Source organism: Mizuhopecten yessoensis, unplaced genomic scaffold, assembly GCF_002113885.1.
Source record: "Mizuhopecten yessoensis strain PY_sf001 unplaced genomic scaffold, ASM211388v2 scaffold8183, whole genome shotgun sequence".
NCBI classification, from domain to species: Eukaryota; Metazoa; Mollusca; class Bivalvia; order Pectinida; family Pectinidae; genus Mizuhopecten; species Mizuhopecten yessoensis.
In genome coordinates this window covers 406,222-427,569 of record NW_018407420.1, presented here as the reverse complement: position 1 = coordinate 427,569, position 21,348 = coordinate 406,222, and the positions used below count along the sequence as shown (strand labels likewise).

Below are 21,348 nucleotides of genomic sequence, written 5' to 3'. Positions count from 1 at the left end.
TTTTAATATAACCAATCTAAATTGATGAACAAAATTATGCCAATTTAACCCTTAAATTAAATCGTAATGGCTGTCAATATCTCAACTTTATCTTAATGTTGGATCGTAAATAAAATAGATAAAATGCGGGTGTGGTCACAATCCGGACTTTCATGTCTAAAATTAGACAACCCGGGTTAACTTCCGCTTTTTAAAAGACACGCGATGAGTACCGGTTCAGTTCCAAACTTGCTTTGTTTTAGCTATATATTATTTATTTTTGTTGCTTTATTATGTCCAAGAGATGTAGCTGCTGATGGTGTATTGGGTTGTGGTGGATTTGTCAGGTCAGATGTCGACATTAACTTTTCTTTGGTCGAGGTAGGTTACGCCCTCCCCCCCTCCACATTAGACATAAGCCCATTTTTTGACCCCACATCTACCCTAAATGTCCAAAATAATCTTCAAATCGTTGTGTTTCTTACATTCCTATATGGCGAAGTTATTCATTAAACTGATCGTGAGCATGAACTGTACATTACAGGCATCTGAATTTGTTATGTATGTACTATTTTCTATGCATTTTATTCATGTTTTGTCGTAATAATAGCTCTACAGAGCTAATGTTAATTGTTTAACATGTGCGACTCTAAATACATCTTTTTGTATCTTGTAATGTACGTGTAGATAAATGTTTAAAAAATATTTTTTTGTCACCCAGTTACTCTACACAATAGAAGAGTAAATACTGTTTCATGTTTTCCCTTTAACATACCAAATGCAGATGAATGTATATATTCTAATGAGTGTAAAAATTAAATTTTACAATAATGATGCAAGTACTTTTATAATCTGTCTGATTTTATATAATGTATAACTAGTTCTAACATAATACATTCAACACCCCAGATATCATTTAGGGGAGGGTATACAATACGACCAACATACCCTCCAATACACTTATACTGGAACTAATAAACAACACTTAGATACATAATAATATTGATGTAACCTGTTCCAGGTGAAGCTGTACACTCCTCATGGCAGCATTAAGTATCAGACGGACTGTGCCCCAAACACAGGCTATTATCTCATTCCTCTGTACGAGAAGGGAGATTTCGTCCTCAAGGTGGAACCACCGGCAGGATGGAGTTTTGGTAACTACCAACTTTACTGAAAATTATATCTCCATATGGACAATAACGTGTGGCAGATTTTAATTGTGCATAGGATCACAGTCGCCTTCTACATATTGCTTTGTACTAGAGGGAATTTCCCTTTAGCTCAATCGATAGAGCAGCAGGCTGGGAAGCTGAGGGTTGCTGGTTCGATCCCTGGTGGGAGCACACTATTCTTTTTCCTGTTACAAATGGTGTCTGTGACCCTTCCTGTGGTGACAGGAAGTGAAAACCTTGGATGAGATATTCAAGGGCGAACACATTTAAAAAGGGAGGAATAGTGATTTCAGTTGTACATAGTATCGTGGTCGCTTTCTAGCAGGGAATTTCCCTTTAGTTCAATCGGTAGAGCGGCAGACTGGGAGCTTTAGACTGTCTGTGACGCTAGGTTCTCTTTTTAATTATTAATTATAAGGACTGTTATATAACATGTGTAAAAAAATCTAAACTTGTATGCATGCATGACTGCCATGTTGAACCATTGACTTTTCCATATCTATATATTGACACAGTCCATGATTGGCTTACATATTACATGCATATGAAAGCACATAAACAAATAATATTTAGATGAATTCATATCATGAAAACAATAACATGTCTGGCCAGTTCCTTGGGAACAGGTTTATTGAACGTTAATTGATCTTGTAGTCTGCATATTTTTCCGATTTCCAGCTCTGGTCGATATTTTGGGAAAGTGTTTTTTTATTTTTCTTATGAAAAAGGATTCATTGGTTTATTGAATTCATTGTTTCATCAATGTATATATGCTAATTGTATTAATTATATATCTATGTACTGTAAAGCGCTTTAGAGTGGCTTATGTTAGCTAGATAGGGCGCTATATCAAATGCTGTATATTAGGTATATTATTGATTTAGCCAGAGAATGGTTTACTAAATGCTGACTTGTAATGTATAGCCATACAATGTATTTTGCTAAAGCAAGGTTACTCTTTTACTTTGATCGGCTAGGTAGAATTTCTCTTTAGCTCATTCAGCAGAGGGTGAGACCAGGTTCGACCCTTAGCGAAGGCATTGAAAGAAAAATGACATCTATTACTTTGGTGCCCATGTAGGGATTCAGAAGAAAAAAAAAGAAAAACCTACTCAGCAATACTTTCACAATAATCGCTAGGCTTGGGACAAGTTCTCTTCTGTAGTGGGAGTGTGTCACCCTGGTACAAAATAATACCTGCTTCCTACAGGCTCGGCTTCAGAAGAATTTCTCTTTTAACTCATTTGGTAGAGCTTAAGACTAGTAAACCAGAGGTCCAGAGTTCGACTCCTAGCAGAGGCATTGAGAAAAATAATGACCTGTTACAAAAATTGTATTTAAATCTTATTTTGAATTACCTTGTTTGTCACAGAACCAGAAAGTGTGTCCCTCAAAGTAGATGGCAGCACAGATCACTGCAGTCTTGGTGAAGACATCAACTTTCGTTTCACAGGCTTTTCTATATTTGGAAAGGTAGGTATACAGTTCTATGAGAGAGTGTAAAATCTGTTTTTTTCGCTCCATCCTAATAATTCTTTCCCAGTTTCAACTTTCACAGTCATGTCACCATCATTATTTTAATTTAGTGATGTTTACTGTGTAAATGTGCATTGATATACTGTATACAGGGAAATTTTCCATGCAGTTTAATTTTCGCCTTTTTCACCCTCTGTGGTGGGAGTGAATTTATCATAAAAGCAAATATAAGTAGACAACATAATATACATAGCAATGAAATGTTAAGGGTGTAATTAACACTGAGCAAAAAAGTGGGGTTTTTTTAATGGGCGAAGGGCTGAAGTTTGTCTTGGTGAATATTTCCCAGTATTCAGTAGTAAAGTTTTCTAGCAAACATGAATCAAATCACTCTCCTAATAACTGATTCAAATTCTTTATAAGTGAAACTGTAGCTATTTCTTACGCTTCTACGACATAGTTGAGGAGTTGTCAAGTGTTTGTCTTATCTGTCTGTCGGTGCAACATCTTCGACTTTTGTGTTTAGCTCCATTACCCCAAGAAAGTGAAGTCCAATAGTAAGCAAACTACATTTATGGAAACATCTTGAGGATTACTACACCAATATGTCAAATGTAGGTCATTGTGACCTATTTTTGCTGATTGTTTTAATGACATTAGTTATCTTATTGCGTTTAGCTCCATTACCCCAAGAAAGTGATGTCCAATAGTAAGCAAACTACATTTATGGAACTTTCCTGAGGATTACTACACCAATATGTCAAATGTAGGTCACTGTGACCTATTTTTGCTGATTGTTTTAATGACATTAGTTATCTTAATGCGTTTAGCTCCATTTCTATGGTTAAAGGTCTGTATTTAGTTCCATTTCAGGTGACAGCAGAGACATACAGATGTTTCACAAATTTTAGATATACAATATATATATTAATTAATTCAATTGTTTCCAAAATCACTATTGTTTTTGGTTTGTTTGCATTTTACGTCCTATTAACAGCTATGGTCATTTAAGGATGTGCCAGGTTTTGGTGGTGGAGGAAAGTTGGAGTTCCCGGAGAAAAACCACCGACCTACGGCCAGTACCTGGCAACTGCCCCACGTAGGTCTCGAACCCGCGACCCAGTAGTGGGGGGCTATAGTGGTAGCAGAATGTCAGACGCCTTTAACACTTGGCCACCGCTGCCCCACATTTGTGTGTTTATTGTTCATGTCAGTGATATTCAGACAAACAAAATTGTGATTAACCTAAAGAAAAGGAAGTTGACATATAAATGACTTTGTTCCTGTCCCTAGGTGGTGAGTAAAGGTCAGGACAAGGGACCAACTGGGATCAATGTTATATTGAGGAAGCAGGGCTCCAGTGAAACTCTACTAACAACTGTCACAGGGGAGGATGGAAAGTAAGTAATTTAATATCATCATTTTATTTATTGTTGTTTAATTTTACTTAACTTAGATGTTTTTGCCTCAAAGATCAAAAGATATAATTGAAGCTTGTATTTGATTTTGCAAAAAAAAAACTCCAAGCAGAGTCGCTACTACATTGTATAAGAGATTTGCAAAGAAATATATATAATGTTCTTGCCTTTTTAATCAATTAAAAAGAATAAATGTCCATATGAAGTAGGTAAATATTGAAAAAATATGATCTAACGACCAACTTCCAAACTTGCAGCTTTCACCTTTCGATTCACAGGGCCTGAAGAGCCCTTTGAAGGATGAAAGCCTAGTTTTGAAGTTGGTCTATCTTATTTTTTCCCTACATATATATATATTGAGTTCACGAAATCAGTGTATATATCATTATGTATCATTCAGGTTAAAATATATATTCATGGCTGTCTATATTCCAGGAATATTTTTTTTTGCTGTCGTTTATTTTCTTCTTCACAATGGATTCTGTCCCCAGGCCGAGACATACCAAAGTCCTTAAAAATGGTAGTTGTTATTCCCTGCTTAACATTCAGCATTTAGGGAAATGGCAATAATTGGTTCACCCATTGTCAGTATAATGTGACTGGGCGGAATGCTGTGCTGGGTGCCTTCAGAAAATTAGTAGAAAATGAAATAAAAATAAATAAAAATGGCAACTTTGGGCAAAAAGGGATTTTACTGTTGAAAGGTGAAAATTTGGCCGGGCGAACATTTTCTGGTAAACTGTATACAGTATTATTGAAAAGTTTTGATGATAATTACAGGTATACGTTTGCTGGAGTTTTACCAGGAGAGTATGATGTAAAAGCATCACAGTCCGAAGACTTCAACTTCCTACAGGTAAGTGTCACAAGATGGTCATAAGTGTCACATGATAGTCATGTGATAGTGTTTTACAACAAAAATATCACATGATATCAGTTTGAAAATTAGGAATATATTACATAGGCAAAACTTCTAATTATTCTTTCAGCTATGTCAGAAATATTGGACATCAAAGGCATTCTGATTGGAAAAGTGGCCATAGTATAAAAGCCATTTCTGCTTTGAAATATAAAAGTAACAGTTGGACTTGAATTTTTTTCAGGCCGAGGCTAAAGTGACAGTTACCAATGACAACACCAACACAGGAAACAGTATCGTCATTGCTGGTTATAAAGTCAAGGTATGTTTATACTTTGTATGGACGTTTTATTGTTGGTTAATCTTCTAATCATGACGTCAAGTAACAAAGCTCTGCGACGTCATCTTCAAATTGTGACGTCATAGTTCATGGCAATTTGTTTCCACAATCGGAAACAGGAATAATGCATTACCAAGAAAAACGTATGGTTCTCTAGGTATAATATCTGAACGTTGTGGGAGAAAAAGGTCCCGAAACTCCTGATGGTTGGTTATATTATCATATTATCTAACTCGAGTTAGTTAATATTCAAATTGTTTAAAGACACAAGGTTTGCTGAGTGTCGTTTACAATTTGAAAATTAATTAACGAGAGTTAGATAAACATGACATTATTATCACTCTTTGGGGAACCCCTCTATATACTTTTCCTAGTTTTAATACAATATGTTATACAAATAGGTTTTGTGGACATGAATTAGACATTATACAATTCTTAACTTTTTTAAGGGTTACACCTGAAAACAGAGGACATTCCGAGATACCAAAGGCTGCAGGAATATGGTTTCCTTCTTTAATATAATTAAATATTTTTACAAAACAAATTGCTTTCTGTTTTAGATTCAACTGATGACATTTTCTATGTTTACAGGGAGCTGTACAGAGCGAAGGAGAGCCAATCAAGGGAGTTAATTTTGTGCTGTTTTCCTCTAGTTTTAAGAAAGAGGTGAGTCAACTTGATACAAATTCAGTATTTGAAGTTAAAAATTATCCAATGTCAGTCATTTTGACATGAAGGAAAAACAATGTTTTTGTTTTTTGTTTTCTTTTATATATGTTGTAATAATGCAAAATAATGGAGTCATGATTTCAAGGTGGTATACAAAAAAAACAGAGGTCACACCATTAATCACACAGGACATCTTCATTTTTGCAGAACAACCGGTTTGTCTGTTTTTAAATGTAACATTTTCGGGTATCCTGGGCGGACCTGCAATTGCTTATGCAGGTCTTGGCCTGAAAGGCTTGCTCAAGGTTGGCCTGAAAGGCTTGCTCAAGGTTGGCCTGAAAGGCTTGCTCAAGGTTGGCCTGAAAGCATAATCAAATTATTGGGTCTTACCTTATTTCATAAATGAACAACTGTGTTTTGATCACGATAAACAAGAGTGTCCATGCTTTATTTGTGGGCAGTATCATAAATGATAATTGACCATATTCGACCATACTTTTACTTCTGTAAAGAATATTCATTCACCAGCATCCCTTGGCTTAAAAGAAACAGAACAAGTTTTTCCTTGTCGATTGCAATTCAGCAAAATATGAATTCAATAAAGGTCACTCAGAATTTCATATTTTTTTTAACAAAAAAGGGACTAGTCTAAATTAGTAATGTTATTGGTGTAATTTAAATATTTTTGTGTTTTGTAGGACATCACAGGATGTGAGAAAAGCCCCCTGAAAGGGTTCACCACAACCGACAATACCTCTCCTTTGTGTTACACATCGTCCAGTACAGATGGAAGCTTCACCTTTCCAGCTCTACCCGTTGGGAAATTTTACATTGTATGTACCATACACTGTCTTATTCATCGCTTTATAGTATTTCTACATTGTGTATATGTATATATTGCTGTCCCAGTCCTATATTTTATCATCTCGATAGTGTGGCCATTATTGTGTTCTACTTACAAGTTTTACTCGTAACTTAGTGTTACTTCATTTCAAAGGTGTTTAAATACTTTGTGAAAGAAAAATTGATTTGAAATAACTAAATATGAATTAATCATATATGTTTCCAATTTGAAGCAAAATCTTTATACTAATAGGTAAAAAGAAGTAAACAAAAAAGCAATAAATTAATGTAGGATTTGGTTTGGTTTGTTTGTGCCTTACATCGTAACAGTTATGGTCATTTAAGGACGTGTCAGGTTTTGGTGGTGGAGGAAAACTGGACTAGAAAAACCACCAGTCTGCGGCTAGTACCTAGCTACTATCCAACGTAGGCCTTGAACCCGCGACCCAGTGGTGAAGGGCTAGTGGTAGCAGAATGTCAGACGCCTTAACCACTCGGTCAGCCACCGCAGCCCAGCAAAATTAGAAATCTTTGTTTATATAATGGTTGTATTATGGGTCATTGTAGTCAGTTGACTTTAATATAGTTTTTTTCTTCCACTGTTGATTATTTTTTATTTATTTTTTATTTTTGACAGATTCCATTCTACAAAGGAGAGCACATCAGATTTGACGTTTTACCAGGGCGACTAGATATAGAGGTTCAACATGGACCGGTCACTCTCAAGGTCAGTGTCAAGGTCACTCAAGGTCATAACGCCCAATTAGTTTCATGGTCATTATACAGATATGTTAGTGTTGTCAGTCGGTTCCACAAAGAACTTTAGTCTTTTTCTAGATGTTTATGCTGTGGCTGCCGTTTGAAAAACAAGAAATATGGGGATGACAGGTGGGAGAGCATGTCAACAGTAACTGCTATGACAGTTTGAAATAAGCCCCAGATTTACCTCGCTAAATCAGCACTTCTTATTCCATATTGTAACAATGACAATGTTACTGGATCAAAAGTAGGAAGTTGAAATCAAAGTTTCAATATACATTCAACCTCTGAAAAAGCTACAGTCCAGACAATCGTAAATTGTACATCCTATAATATAAAGGAATGAAATGCATGTCAGGATCTATAAAAATTTTAATTTGTTTACCTGCAAAATTTGTTTTTCTTGACTTTTTTTTTTTGGCAGGAAACTGTTCAGATTTGTGAGGTTTGACTTGTAGCTTTATGCATCGTATAAAGGGCACAACAATTTGTTAATCCCTGTAAATAACCAAGATTGAATATTTAACATAGAATTGTGTTGTGTTTTAGGAGATATTCCAGGTGGAGGGGTTCTCTGTCAGTGGTCGTGTCCTCACCAAAGCCGGGGTAAGTCTGACACAACAAAGTTCTGACATTGCTTTCTATTTTTCTTGTATACGATTGAGCTTACAGCTATAACATGTTATGACTGACTTTCCTGTAAACCATATTAAGTAACTCATTCCACTTAAGTGATAACTGTTGTTGTTTTCTGAAAATTATTGAAGTTTAGCCATAATAATTATTTTTCTTCAGTGGTAGTTATTAATATTAATTAGTGATAAGTATTGCTTTTATTTTAATTTTAGAAATACATTGTTTCTCGATTAACTTGTTTTAAACGAGTGATACAGTTTTTGCAATAAAAGTATTAACTCTTTGTATTTCTTTGAATAAGTAACATTTACATTACTGTTAATCCTTTACATTTAGCAAGTACTGTGAAATCACTAGTTTTTTGTGGGTTTTTAATTTCGTTTATTTGTAGGTAATTTTCTTCCACAAATTCATAGGTCCATGAAGTAATAACAAGTCCATTATAAAGCAATTCTCTGTTTGAGTAGGTACTCGTATTCCACGAATTCATGTACCCTCGAAATGGTGTTTTGTCAGGAAACCACGAAATTGTGGCCCTGCAAAAAATTCTGATTTCACAGTAACATTTTATGAGCAATTCAAGCTATTGTTTGATTCTGATGTATGTTTGAGTCCTAAATCAAAATTTGACTGCCGTGAATATGTCCTGTGTACATTACCCCCTTTCACCCCTATGTAACTTTAGTAGACTCTACCAAGCATTGATATGGAGGGGTCCATTATGGTCTACAGTGGTGAAAGGGTTAACATGAAGCACTGACTCAATTGCTTGTGTATTGACAAACTTAACTTGTGAATACAAAAAAATTGAGGTAATTCAACTGACCTTTGGCATTGACCTTGACCTTCAGGGAGCAGGTGTGTCTGGTGCGACAGTGCTGGTGGGCGGGAAAACTGTGTCCCGGACAGAAGCAGACGGGTTGTACCACCTGGAAAACATGAAGACAGGGACATACCGCATTCAGATCCAAACCGACAATATCTATTTTGACGAGGTCACCGTTAAAATCACACCTAACACCCCAAACCTGCCGGACATCTTGGCATCAGAGTAAGTGAGAGTAGCACTGAAATTCATATTTAAATACATTTTCCGTGGCAGCTTTGTAATATTTAAAGTTGATGTTCATGATCATTATCTCTCAAGGTTCAAATCATTCCAGATGTTTGGTCAAAGGGCATTTATAGGTCACCTGAAACAAACTCACTGCCGACCAATTGATTGGGATCTCCTTTTGTTTGTCGTCATGTTTAAAAAAAGAAACGGTCATTTGTCAACAATTCACATTTGGTAACACTTCTCAAAAATGCTGAACCTTTTTTTATGAAAGTTTGTCGGAAGCTTTCATAGCTGAAGACTTAACCAAAATTGAAAGTTACATGGATCCCAAGGGCCCTAAGGGGCTTAGACTAAAGGGGTCATATTGGCTAAAATTTCAACAGTTTTTCTTCTCTAGACCCAGATATGCTAGAATCAAATCATCTTTATTGAAAGATTCTATGATGAACATGATTTATCAGAATTTCGTTACACGTGAATCATCCATTTTCCCCTTAGGAGAGGATACAGTGATTGAGTGCAGGAGGGTGGGCTATACTGCTTTCGGAGCTATCTTCTCTAAACTAAGGGATGAATATGAATCATATTTTGTTGGATGCATTATTACTTGGTGGGACTTCAAATTTTGCCAGTTAAAGGGCTGACCCCCGGAAGGGGTTCAGGGGCAGGGCCAAAAAAAAAAGTTTAACTTGGAAATTATGAAGACCCCAATGCCATATACAGTTGCTGAGTATAAATAATTTTATCTTTGACTTATTTATGTATGTATAGGAAATATTGTCAAAAGCGTATTTCTGTATGAACTTTTTGCACAGTGGGCCACACCTTAACTAAAAGATTCCAAAACAATAAGTAATCTCTTAAAATTAAAAAAAATTAGGGTTGACCATGTCAGTACCCTTAGTCTATCGCGATACAGGCAAATAAAACAATTCAAAAGATACATAAGAAAGTATCACGATACGATACGGTGTGATATATTGTTGCAGCCCTAGGTTGTACTGTTTGTAAGAAAGTTCAAGGGGAATAGGATATCACCCGTACGTAGGTATGTATGTACATATGTTGCACTCATTGTCATCGCTCTAGCGACTTCATTTTTCAACGGAGTTTCATGAAACTTCATACAAGTGTTTAGTATGGCAATGCCTTGAACAAGTTCACATTTCAGATTTCTACGTTGAAGGTCAAGGTCACTATTATTATTTTTAGAAAAAAACTTTGTCAGCGCTCTTGCGACTTCATTCCTCAACAGAATTTCATGAAACTTTGTATCACTTGTGATTCCTTGCTACAGCTTTAAGATGTGCGGTAAGATCGTGATAAGCCAGCTCCCGGAAACTCTGAGGCAGGTCACCAGTCAGAGACGAATCATCATCATCCCGCAGAGCAAAAACATGGACGCTTCCTCTGCCAAGGCCGATGCTGACGGGAACTTCTGTGCCAAGGTCAAACCTGGCATCCATGTTGTACAGGTACATACAGAGATTTTGTGTTATTTATGAAATGACTAGGATTATTTTGGGGGTTATACTGTATAAACTGAGGTGCACATAGTTTTTTCGGTATGTATCTTATAACCCAAAAAATAATCCTACAGTCCAAATTATATAGCCAAACATTGCATTATATGACGTCATCATTTTTTGTGTTGCCTGGTTTTTTTTAGGTTATAAAAAGAACTGAAAAATTCTAGCATTGGGGGAATAGACAACAGTTAATTATTTTTTGATCACCTGAGAAGTCTTAAAGTCACAAAGCCACTCGCAACTATCATTTTATAGGTTAATCGGCTTTTAAAAAGCCATATTTCGATTGTATGTACATTGTATTGGTTGTTTTTGTCACTTTACAACAACAAATAACATTATTGTATTACAAATGAGGTGACAGTTAAACCCCTTTGGCCTCTTGTTTGTTCAATTTCAATATCCTGTAGGTAAAATGTGCATCCTGATATTGCTGAATGAATCACTTTTTGTAATAAAAAAAAATTGATTTGATATTTTATCTGTGTTGTAGGTCCACATGACTGAAGAAGAAAAGGCAGCAGGTCTGTCCATTGTCCCGAGTGAAAAGACGGTCACTGTTACGGACAAACCAGTTATGGACGTCACTTTCTCACAGTTCCAGGCCAAGGTCACAGGCACAGTGATATGTCTGGGTAAGGTCAAGGTCGAAAACAAAGGTCATATACCTTAAAAGGGTTCATAACTAGGTCACAGACTTAATGTTTACCAAAATGAAGCCAAGGTCTGAATAACAATAATGAATATTCATTAATGCATATCATTTTGTTTAATTTCATGAATATTCAGTGACAATAATACATATTCATTAATGCATATCATTTTGTTTAATTTCATGAATATTCAGCTGATATTAGACAAAGGCTTCAACATCAGTGAAGAAGGCTGCTAGAAGGCAAAAATATTGGGACTTTGAGTGACATTTGCTGTATTGATCTTTTCTCTCCAATGGAAATCAACTGTCATTTATTATATTGCTGAAATGTCAGTTTTATGATAAATAAATAAAAACAGATCATAGGAATATCATAATTGATAGTACTTCTAACTGCACTTTGATTTGAGCAGTACTCCTTATCAAGGAGATACATGTTAAATATTGGCTTGCTTGTAAAGTGACATGAGTTACTTTGTATAAACATATTAAAATCTGGTCAATCTATACAATGATGAATTTGTATCATTTATTGCAGAAAAGTGTGGCCCTGTAGAAATTTCCTTAGAAAGTGACAGACGAGGAGAAGTGAAGCAAATAACACAGGTAAGGTCAGAGGTCAAATACAGGTGAAAGGTCAGAGAGGTAAAACACAGGTGAGTCAAATGCATGCAGGTAAAGGTTAGAGGACAAACATGTAACATGTTACATCAGAGGGGTAAAACACTTATAAAGGTCAGAGAGGTCAAACACGGGTGAAGTCAAACACAGGTAAATGTCAGAGGACAAACATGTAAAGATCAGAGGGGTAAAACACTTATAAAGGTCAGAGAGGTCAAACACAGGTGAAGTCAAACACGGGTAAAGGTCAGAGGACAAACATGTACAGATTAGAGAGGTCAAACACTGATGAAGGCCAGAGATCTAGAGGTCAAACAGACTAAATGTCACAGAATGAATATGTGGAGGTCAAACACTGGTAAAAGTCAAAAAGTGATTATGTGAAGGTCAAAAAGAGAGGTCAAACGTGTATAGGTTAAAGAGTGACCGTGTGAAGGTGAAACTCAGTCAAAAGTAAAAGAGTGGTGTAGGAAAAGCAAGAAACACTTTCCATTCTAGATTTCTGATTCCCATGTGTTCAGATTACAACTTGACCACAGTTCCTTAGTCAGGAATAAATTCAGAAAAACAAAATTCAGTATTCATGTTTTTGATATGAATATACTTATTATTACACTTCACAGGTGAAAGAGGCTGCCAGAGGGGGAACCTTCCAGTTTGATAATGTCTTACCTGGAAAATATAAAGGTAAATATGACAAACCATATAATAGTTTTCCTAATCTGTGAAAAAAATACAAGAATCAAATAACACCATGAAAGATAAGGAACTGTATTCTCACATCAATACAGAAAAGTCACTTGTAAACTTCAGTTATTGTTCAGAATAAAATGTTCCTGAATGCTTGTTTGTATGTAGCGACATGCTCTGTTACCTTTCAGTATGAGTGACAACACCTACAAAATTTACAATCCGCAAAGAGATGTCTGCTCCTGTATAATGTGATCATGGACATTTTTGCAGTATTGAAAACCTCAGTACCAACATGATATGTTCACGCCATGATCATTCCGCTCCTTATTGGATGATACTATGGGGTCATAAAAATGACTCAGTTGGTCCCCCCCCCCCCTCATCTCTGTTCATTGATTCCTCTTCCCTTTTAACCCAGATGGATTATTTGATTTCATCACCTTCCATTTGTCTTCCCTTGCTAGCACTTTTACGGTTGTTCCAGTTTAAAGGGCCATAGTATGAAAATTCCTTATTTTACGATACATTACGATACTGTAATCCAACCGTTCTTAATTAAGTGATAATAGCCAGGTCGTACATGTATATGTTAGATGTTATTTTTGACTGAAGTTTTTGGATATACATAATAACACTGAGCTGTAATTTTGTGGCAGTGACGCTGCTGCAGGACAGCTGGTGCTGGAAGGAGAAGACACTGGATGTTGAAGTGGCTAGTGCTGACCTCTCGGGGATAGAGTTCACACAGACCGGCTACATACTCAAATGTAGCATCTCCCACGAAATCAAACTGGTAAGTACATGTACTGGGGCAGTCAAACTTTGTTGTTTCGAACTTTGCGGGACCACTGTGAAAAAATGAAAAAGTCGGAACTTTGACTTGCGAATGTTGAACATCTAACATCATTGTGATCCCATACATTTAAGACTGAATGTGATTCTTAAGTGACAAATCACAGGCTAAGAATTTTGTTCTTCAATTATAGAAAAAATAGATTTACAGTAATAAGAATTTAACAGTATATCTTGGAAGTGTTTGGTTGAACAAGATTTCCCGTCAGTGAATGATATTGGTAGTGGATACACAAAGTTAACATTATTTTTATGGCATTTCTTAAAAACTAAATTGTTTTAAAAAAAAATTTGATACAGTAGATGTGCTATTTGCTATTGAAAGCATTCAGGTGTGCAAAGAGTTTCTGTTGTCATAGAAACCAGAAGGGGTATAAGTAAATGGAGCCTTTAAAAAAAAAAAATCAGTATATCAACACTACATGATGGACTACATGAAATGGGGCTTGACCAGGATTTGAACCCTGGACCTCGGATCAAAATTGAGTCGCTCTAACCATCTGAGCGACCTGATCAGCTATAGCTTGACTGAAATATGTATATCTATGTCATCTTTTCATATTTTCCAGGATTTTGCTCATGAAAAGAAGGAGGGAACTGTTGGATCATTCCAGCTAAACAAGGGAACTAACCGATTCTGTCTGGCACAGCCGGGCGTGTACCGCCTAACTCCCGACTCCTGTCATAAGTTTGACAAAGATGTGTTCACATACGATACGTAAGTTTCTAAGCCATGTGTTTACTGCCACTCCCCGACTTTTGTCGTCGGTTTGACAAGGACCTGTTTCTTATGACAAACAAATATCTTGACAATATTTTTCGATACTTATCCTTTATTGACCAGCATTCAAATAACCAAAATAATACAGCTCAATACTACAAATAACTTAAAGAGACTGCAAGTAACCTGCTGTTTGCTTATGCAGAGCAACCCGTTTGTCTGTTTTTAAATGTAACATTTTCAAGATATAAACCCTGGCGGACCTGCAAATATTTTGCAGGCCTTGCCAGGCTTTGTCAAGGCTTGTCTGAAACCAGCTTCAAATTGCTAGGTCCGACCATATTTCTTATACGAACAACTCTGGCCCAACTTTTTCAATCATTTGGATCACAATAGGCGAAAGCAGCCCAGATAATACCAATGTATGTTTCTGTTTTCCAGGTCTAACCCAGAGTTACTCACCTTGGCAGCAGTGCGTCACTTGATGGAGGGCACTGTCACCACAGAGGAGCTTGCTTCAGATATCCAAATCACTGTTGTGTAAGTTCATCACCATCCATTCACATACATTCATTTTATGTCTCAAACTTTTGCTGAAATTTTAAGAATTTCTAGTGTTTCTCAACTCTAGGGCCGATAATTTGTATATCTTTAGTCTGATATTAGTTCTAATTCGATCATCGTTAGTTTGTTGTTTGTCACTGTAGATCATCACAAGTCCATTGTTTGTCATAAATATTGTAGTTCAATAATTCTATAATGAGACCTTCATAATTCCAGTCAGTGACTTGTGTAGGTCCGTTGTGACATGTGTACTTCATTTGTGACTTGTGTTCTTCATTTGTGACATGTGTACTTCATTTGTGACTTGTGGACTTCATTTGTGACTTGTGTACTTCCATTTGTGTCCTGTGTAATTCATTTGTGACCTGTGTACTACATTTGTTACTGGTGTACTTCATTTGTGACCTGTGTACTTCATTTGTTACCTGTGTACTTCATTTGTGACTTATGTAATTCGTTTGTGACCTGTGTAATTCATTTGTGACATGTGTACTTCATTTGTGACTTGTGTTCTTCATTTGTGACATGTGTACTTTATTTGTTACCTGTGTACTTCATTTGTGACTTGTGTACTTTATTTGTGACTTTGTGTACTTCATTTGTGACTTGTGGACTTCATTTGTGACTTTGTGTACCTCATTTGTGACTTGTGTACTTCATTTGTGACCTGTGTACTTCATTTGTGACCTGTTCACTTCATTTGTGACTTTGGGTACTACATTTGTGACTTTGTGTACTTCATTTGTGACTTTGTGTACTTCCATTTGTGACTTCTGTACTTCTTTTGTGACCTGTGTACATCATTTGTGACTTGTGTACTTCATTTGTGACTTGTGTACTTCCTTTGTGACTTGTGTACTTCATTTGTGACTTGTTTACTTCATTTGTGACCTGTGTACTTCATTTTTGATCTGTGTACTTCATTTTTGACCTGGGTACTTCCATTTGTGACATGTGTACTTAATTTGTGAACTGTGTACTTCATTTGTGACCTGTATCCTTCATTTGTGACTTGTGTACTTCATTTGTGAACTGTGTAATTCATTTGTGACCTGTGTACTTCATTTGTGAACTGTGTACTTCATTTGTGACCTGTGTACTTCATTTGTGACTTTGTGTACATCATTTGTGACTTTGTGTACTTCATTTGTGACTGTGTACTTCCATTTGTGACTTCTGTACTTCATTTGTGACCTGTGTACATCATTTGTGACTTGTGTACTTCATTTGTGACTTGTGTACTTTATTTGTGACCTGTGTAATTCATTTGTGACCTGTGTACTTCATTTGTGACTTTGTGTACTTCATTTGTGACTTTTGTACTTCATTTGTGACTTGTGTACTTCCTTTGTGACCTGTGGACTTCCTTTGTGACTTGTGTACTTCATTTGAGACTTCTGTACTTCATTTGTGACTTGTGTTCTTTATTTGTGACCTGTGTAATTCATTTGGGACCTGTGTACTTCCTTTGTGACTTGTGTACTTCATTTGTGCCTTGTGTACTTTATTTGTGACCTGTGTCATTCATTTGTGACCTGTGTACTTCCTTTGTGACTTGTGTACTTCATTTGAGACTTCTGTACTTCATTTGTGACTTGTGTTCTTTATTTGTGACCTGTGTAATTCATTTGGGACCTGTGTACTTCCTTTGTGACTTGTGTCCTTCATTTGTGACTTGTGTACTTCCTTTGTGACCTGTGGACTTCCTTTGTGACTTGTGTACTTTATTTGTGACCTGTGTCATTCATTTGTGACCTGTGTACTTCATTTGTGACTTATGTAATTCATTTGTGACCTGTGTACTACATTTGTTACTTGTGTACTTCATTTGTGACTGGTATCATCCATTTGTGACCTGTGTACTTCATTTGTGACTTATGTAATTGATTTGTGACCTGTGTACTTCATTTGTGACTTATGTAATTGATTTGTGACCTGTGTACTTCATTTGTGACTTATGTAATTGATTTGTGACCTGTGTACTTCATTTTTGACCTGTGTACTTCCATTGGTGACATGTGTACTTAATTTGTGAACTGTGTACTTCATTTGTGACCTGTGTACTTCATTGTTGACCGGTGTACTTCATTTTTGACCTGTGTACTTCCATTGGTGACATGTGTACTTAATTTGTGAACTGTGTACTTCATTTGTGACTTATGTAATTGATTTGTGACCTGTGTACTTCATTTGTGACTTATGTAATTGATTTGTGACCTGTGTACTTCATTTGTGACTTATGTAATTGATTTGTGACCTGTGTACTACATTTGTTACTTGTGTACTTCATTTGTGACTGGTATCATCCATTTGTGACCTGTGTACTTCATTGTTGACCGGTGTACTTCATTTTTGACCTGTGTACTTCCATTTGTGACATGTGTACTTAATTTGTGAACTGTGTAATTCATTTGTGACCTGTATAATTCATTTGTGACTTGTGTACTTCATTTGTGACTGGTGTCATCCATTTGTGACCTGTGTACTTCATTTGTGACCTGTGTACTTCATTTGTGACCTGTGTACTTCATTTGTGAACTGTGTACTTCATTTGTGACTTGTGTTCTTCATTTGTGACATGTGTACTTCATTTGTGACTGGTGTAATCCATTTGTTACTTGTGTACTTCATTTGTGACCTGTGTACTTCATTTGTGACCTGTGTACTTCATTTGTGACTTGTGTACTTCATTTGTGACCTGTGTAATTCATTTGTGACCTGTGTACTATATTTGTGACTTATGTACTTCAATTGTGACCTGTGTACTTCATTTGTGACTTGTGTTCTTCATTTGTGACATGTGTACTTTATTTGTTACCTGTGTACTTCATTTGTGACTTGTGTACTTCATTTGTGACCTGTGTACTTCATTTGTTACCTGTGTACTTCATTTGCGACCTGTGTAATTCATTTGTGACCTGTGTAATTCATTTGTGACCTGTGTACTACATTTGTTACTCGTGTACTTCATTTGTGACCTGTGTACTTCATTTGTGACCTGTGTAATTCATTTGTGACCTGTGTACTACATTTGTTACTGGTGTACTTCATTTGTGACCTGTGTACTTCATTTGTGACTTATGTAATTCATTTGTGACCTGTGTACTTCATTTGTGACCTAGGTACTACATTTGTGACCTGTGTACTTTATTTGTGACCTATGTACTCCATTGTGACTTGTATACTACATTTGTGTCCTGTGTACTTTATTTGTGACCTATGTACTCCATTGTGACTTTTGTAATTCCATTGTTACATATCCTTACAGCTCATTGGTCGAACAAGATATAGTCAACATTGGACCACTGACCACTGCCAGAAAACCACCCAGTACGGAGAAGGGGGCCAAACCTGTGACCGGGCCATTTGTCTACAAGTTCACACACTGGGCAAGGTAAGATCCCGACCAGCAACAGTAACCTCAATCTCAGCACACTCAAAAACACACGAGACATGGTCATTTTAATTCAGTGTTATTTTCTTTTTAGAATTAGGATTGGAATTGACTGCAAATATCTTTTTTGCTATTTGCTTGTGTCGCAGATCTTAATTGTACAAAGAATTACGGTCGCCTTCTAGCTTTACGCTATAGAGGATTTCCTTTTAGCTCAGTGGTAGAGCGTCCGACGAGGAAGTCTGGGATCGTGGGTTAGATCCCTCATGGAAGCACACTATTCTCTTTCCTGTTACAACCAGAAAGATTATTATTTTTGCATTGGGTTATATTTCCCTTATCATTTAGTAAGGGAGGATAAGTTTCAGTTTTGTACATTTTATTTTGTAGAACTATTAATAGGAAGACAAAAAATGGAATCAAACAAAGTATTAATTATTTGTGTTTAATCTGCTTCCAGGTCAGGAGAGAGGTTAGAAGTCAGTGCAAAATCTAAGGAGCTGCTGTTCAGTCCTAGTAAAGCAGAGATCCTGGTCCACGGAGGTGAGTTATTTCCCTTCGTGTAGCCCTGTTCGTGTCTAATTCAAGCATTGTCAATTTAAAGAAGATTACTAATAAGAAACTATTGTATTTATTATGTTCAAAAGATATTATGCAGCTTAATAAAATATTCTTACATTCTTTCAAGATGTTAATTGTTTAATATAACGTCAATGAACAAAACCATGAGAGCATGGATAAGTTAAAACTAGTGGTGTGTTCTCTTGTCTTTTCTGACCAAAAATATATTGAAAAATGTCTAAGATTTGTAAGCCCACTGGTTAATATTATACCATTTAGCTAATTATTTTGAAAATGCAAAGAACTTTTGCTAAGGTTATAATTACCGCCAGTGAGCTTCCAAAGATTTGATTGCTTTTGTTACATAATACATGTAATATGCTCATTATACAGGCCGTTTTTCGATCCTCTGTTATAACTTATGAAGGGAAGGAGATTTTGATGAAAAACGTTTTGAACATTTATACTAATTTTCCATATTGCTCTGTATACTTGCTTTCTGATCAGGTATTACTTTTATCTCTGAGTAAAACATTTGAATTGACAGCTGACTTTTGACTTTGACAGATACCTGTGTTGGGGAGGTAGTCAAGTTTACGGGAAAGCGAGGCGTGTTTATCAACGGTCAGATAAAACCAGCACTGGCTGGGGTCAGTGTGACAGTCGTCGCTAAGGATGATTCTATGGACCCAATTGTCATGGAAACCGTTGAATCAGGAACATTCAGGTAGAGAGACTTGATTACGGACGAGCCCATACTGTAGGGAGTGGTAGTGGCAGAGAACATGTACAATTGTCTGATTTTCTGTTCTGTTTTATATTTATTTTGATTTTTTTTTTTAAATCAGAACTACAAAGTAGTTAAAATGAACTTTTCCTGTTTGACATTTACAAGGAGGTAAGTGATGGAGCGTCAACAAAAGCGGATTCCGTAAATGTAAGTTTAGTTAGTTTACATGTTTTGAATGACTGGGAAGGGTTCGTCATCAGAACTAACTGATGATCCCTCTAATGACGAACCATCCTAGCCATCCGAAACATGTAAACTAATAAAATTTACATTTATGGAATCCTTGGTGTTGATGCCCAAACACTTACTCACCTGTAGTTTCCTTCCTTTGATGGAGCTTTAATAGATTTCTTCGGTATCCAACTCGGAATCCTCCACCAGTACAGCGACCGACCACTACCCTCCGGACATTTGATCTTCTCGCCCAATGATTGTATTAGTGAACCAATACCTTTATTTATTTCCACATTGTTTGACATAAAGTTTTCCTTTATTTCTTTTGAACAAATACTAGGATTCTGTATACAAATATGTGGAAACCAATGGAAAAAGTGTCAACAGCGATGTCCTGTGAACAAGTATAATTTGGTTTTTATATCATCAAAATTAAACAATTATACTGCATCACACACTCTTTGTGAAAGAAAATTGATATATTGACCTTTAAACTTTACAGTGTTGGGCCCCTTCACAGCAGTAAGGAGTATAGCGTGTCCGCCGAGAAGACGGGTTACGTACTGGTCAAGGAGGATGGACAGACTGCCTCCTTCAAGGCCTACAAACTTGGCCAGGTATCTGTACAGGTAAGTTTTGTAGCAGCCAATGAAAATATTGAGGGAAAAAATACTGCCGTGTGGCAAGCTAGCTTTTCCAGTGATGTGGTAGACCCAGCGATGTTGTATATCCTAGGGACTTGCTCAATAGTTGAGCAACATTGATTGTGGGTCAGAGGTTTGATGGTGCCCTCATGCATAATGCATTTGGTGCCAGCGACGTGACCTTGGGGTATGTTTTAAGGACAGTTTCCTGTGGATAGGGAAGGTACATTAGTGCAAAGGGAGCACCGACAAGATTCCACTAAGTCTCGGGATGTGACTTCTTGGAGGGGCAATATCGCATACGTATACGTAGCAGCCAAGGAATATAGGAGGAAAATACTGCTGGACTGGCAGCCTTGCAGTAAAACCCATTAAACTTTGACTGCATTCGTTTATCATAATCGAAAAAGATGAACCAGAGTTTTTCATTTATGAAACAAGGACGGACCTAGTAATCTGATGCTGCTTTCAGACGAGCCTTGACAAAGCCTTGCAAGGCCTGCATAAACATTTGCACGTCTGCCAGGATTTATAACCAAAAATATATCATTCAAAAACAAACAAACTGGTTGAAACAGATATGCAAAAGTGGCTTTGCTCAATATAGTTGGACAACATTGAGCGTAGACAGTAGCTTGATGTGTGCCTCGTGCATGTTACAGTATATACTGATACTACTTTCATGGTAGACCAGTCCTTATATTGAGGGCAAAATTGGGGACACATTTCTTTATAAAAGGGTATAATACAGGTCAGTCTTTTTATAGGGATTTAATAGGGCACCATACCTTCCATAGATCAGGGGTATATAGGGGATCATTCACATATAGTGATAAAAATGGTGATCTTCCCTTAGACAGGGCAAAATAGTGTACTTATCCTTCAGACAGAGGTTGAAATGGGGACCAGTTCCAATGAATTCCAAACAAAGGTAAA

The 21,348-nt window shown here is 36.5% G+C and overlaps 1 protein-coding gene across 1 annotated transcript in view; it reads left to right on the top strand.

Annotated features, from left to right (window-relative positions):
- Positions 1-169: 169 nt before the first annotated feature.
- Positions 170-21,348, top strand: part of LOC110455225 (nodal modulator 1-like) — a 33,522-nt gene continuing 12,343 nt past the window's right edge. The window contains exons 1-22 of the mRNA XM_021505217.1: positions 170-360; positions 1,001-1,136; positions 2,527-2,627; positions 3,924-4,030; positions 4,829-4,904; positions 5,152-5,229; positions 5,839-5,913; positions 6,615-6,749; positions 7,397-7,486; positions 8,068-8,124; positions 9,006-9,205; positions 10,512-10,689; positions 11,237-11,378; positions 11,937-12,004; positions 12,643-12,706; positions 13,369-13,505; positions 14,134-14,282; positions 14,727-14,825; positions 18,118-18,243; positions 18,704-18,786; positions 19,372-19,531; positions 20,271-20,397. Of these exons, the coding sequence (XP_021360892.1) occupies positions 205-360; positions 1,001-1,136; positions 2,527-2,627; positions 3,924-4,030; positions 4,829-4,904; positions 5,152-5,229; positions 5,839-5,913; positions 6,615-6,749; positions 7,397-7,486; positions 8,068-8,124; positions 9,006-9,205; positions 10,512-10,689; positions 11,237-11,378; positions 11,937-12,004; positions 12,643-12,706; positions 13,369-13,505; positions 14,134-14,282; positions 14,727-14,825; positions 18,118-18,243; positions 18,704-18,786; positions 19,372-19,531; positions 20,271-20,397 (2,544 nt within the window). The 5' untranslated portion in view covers positions 170-204. The remainder of the gene's footprint in view (positions 361-1,000; positions 1,137-2,526; positions 2,628-3,923; positions 4,031-4,828; positions 4,905-5,151; positions 5,230-5,838; positions 5,914-6,614; positions 6,750-7,396; positions 7,487-8,067; positions 8,125-9,005; positions 9,206-10,511; positions 10,690-11,236; positions 11,379-11,936; positions 12,005-12,642; positions 12,707-13,368; positions 13,506-14,133; positions 14,283-14,726; positions 14,826-18,117; positions 18,244-18,703; positions 18,787-19,371; positions 19,532-20,270; positions 20,398-21,348) is intronic.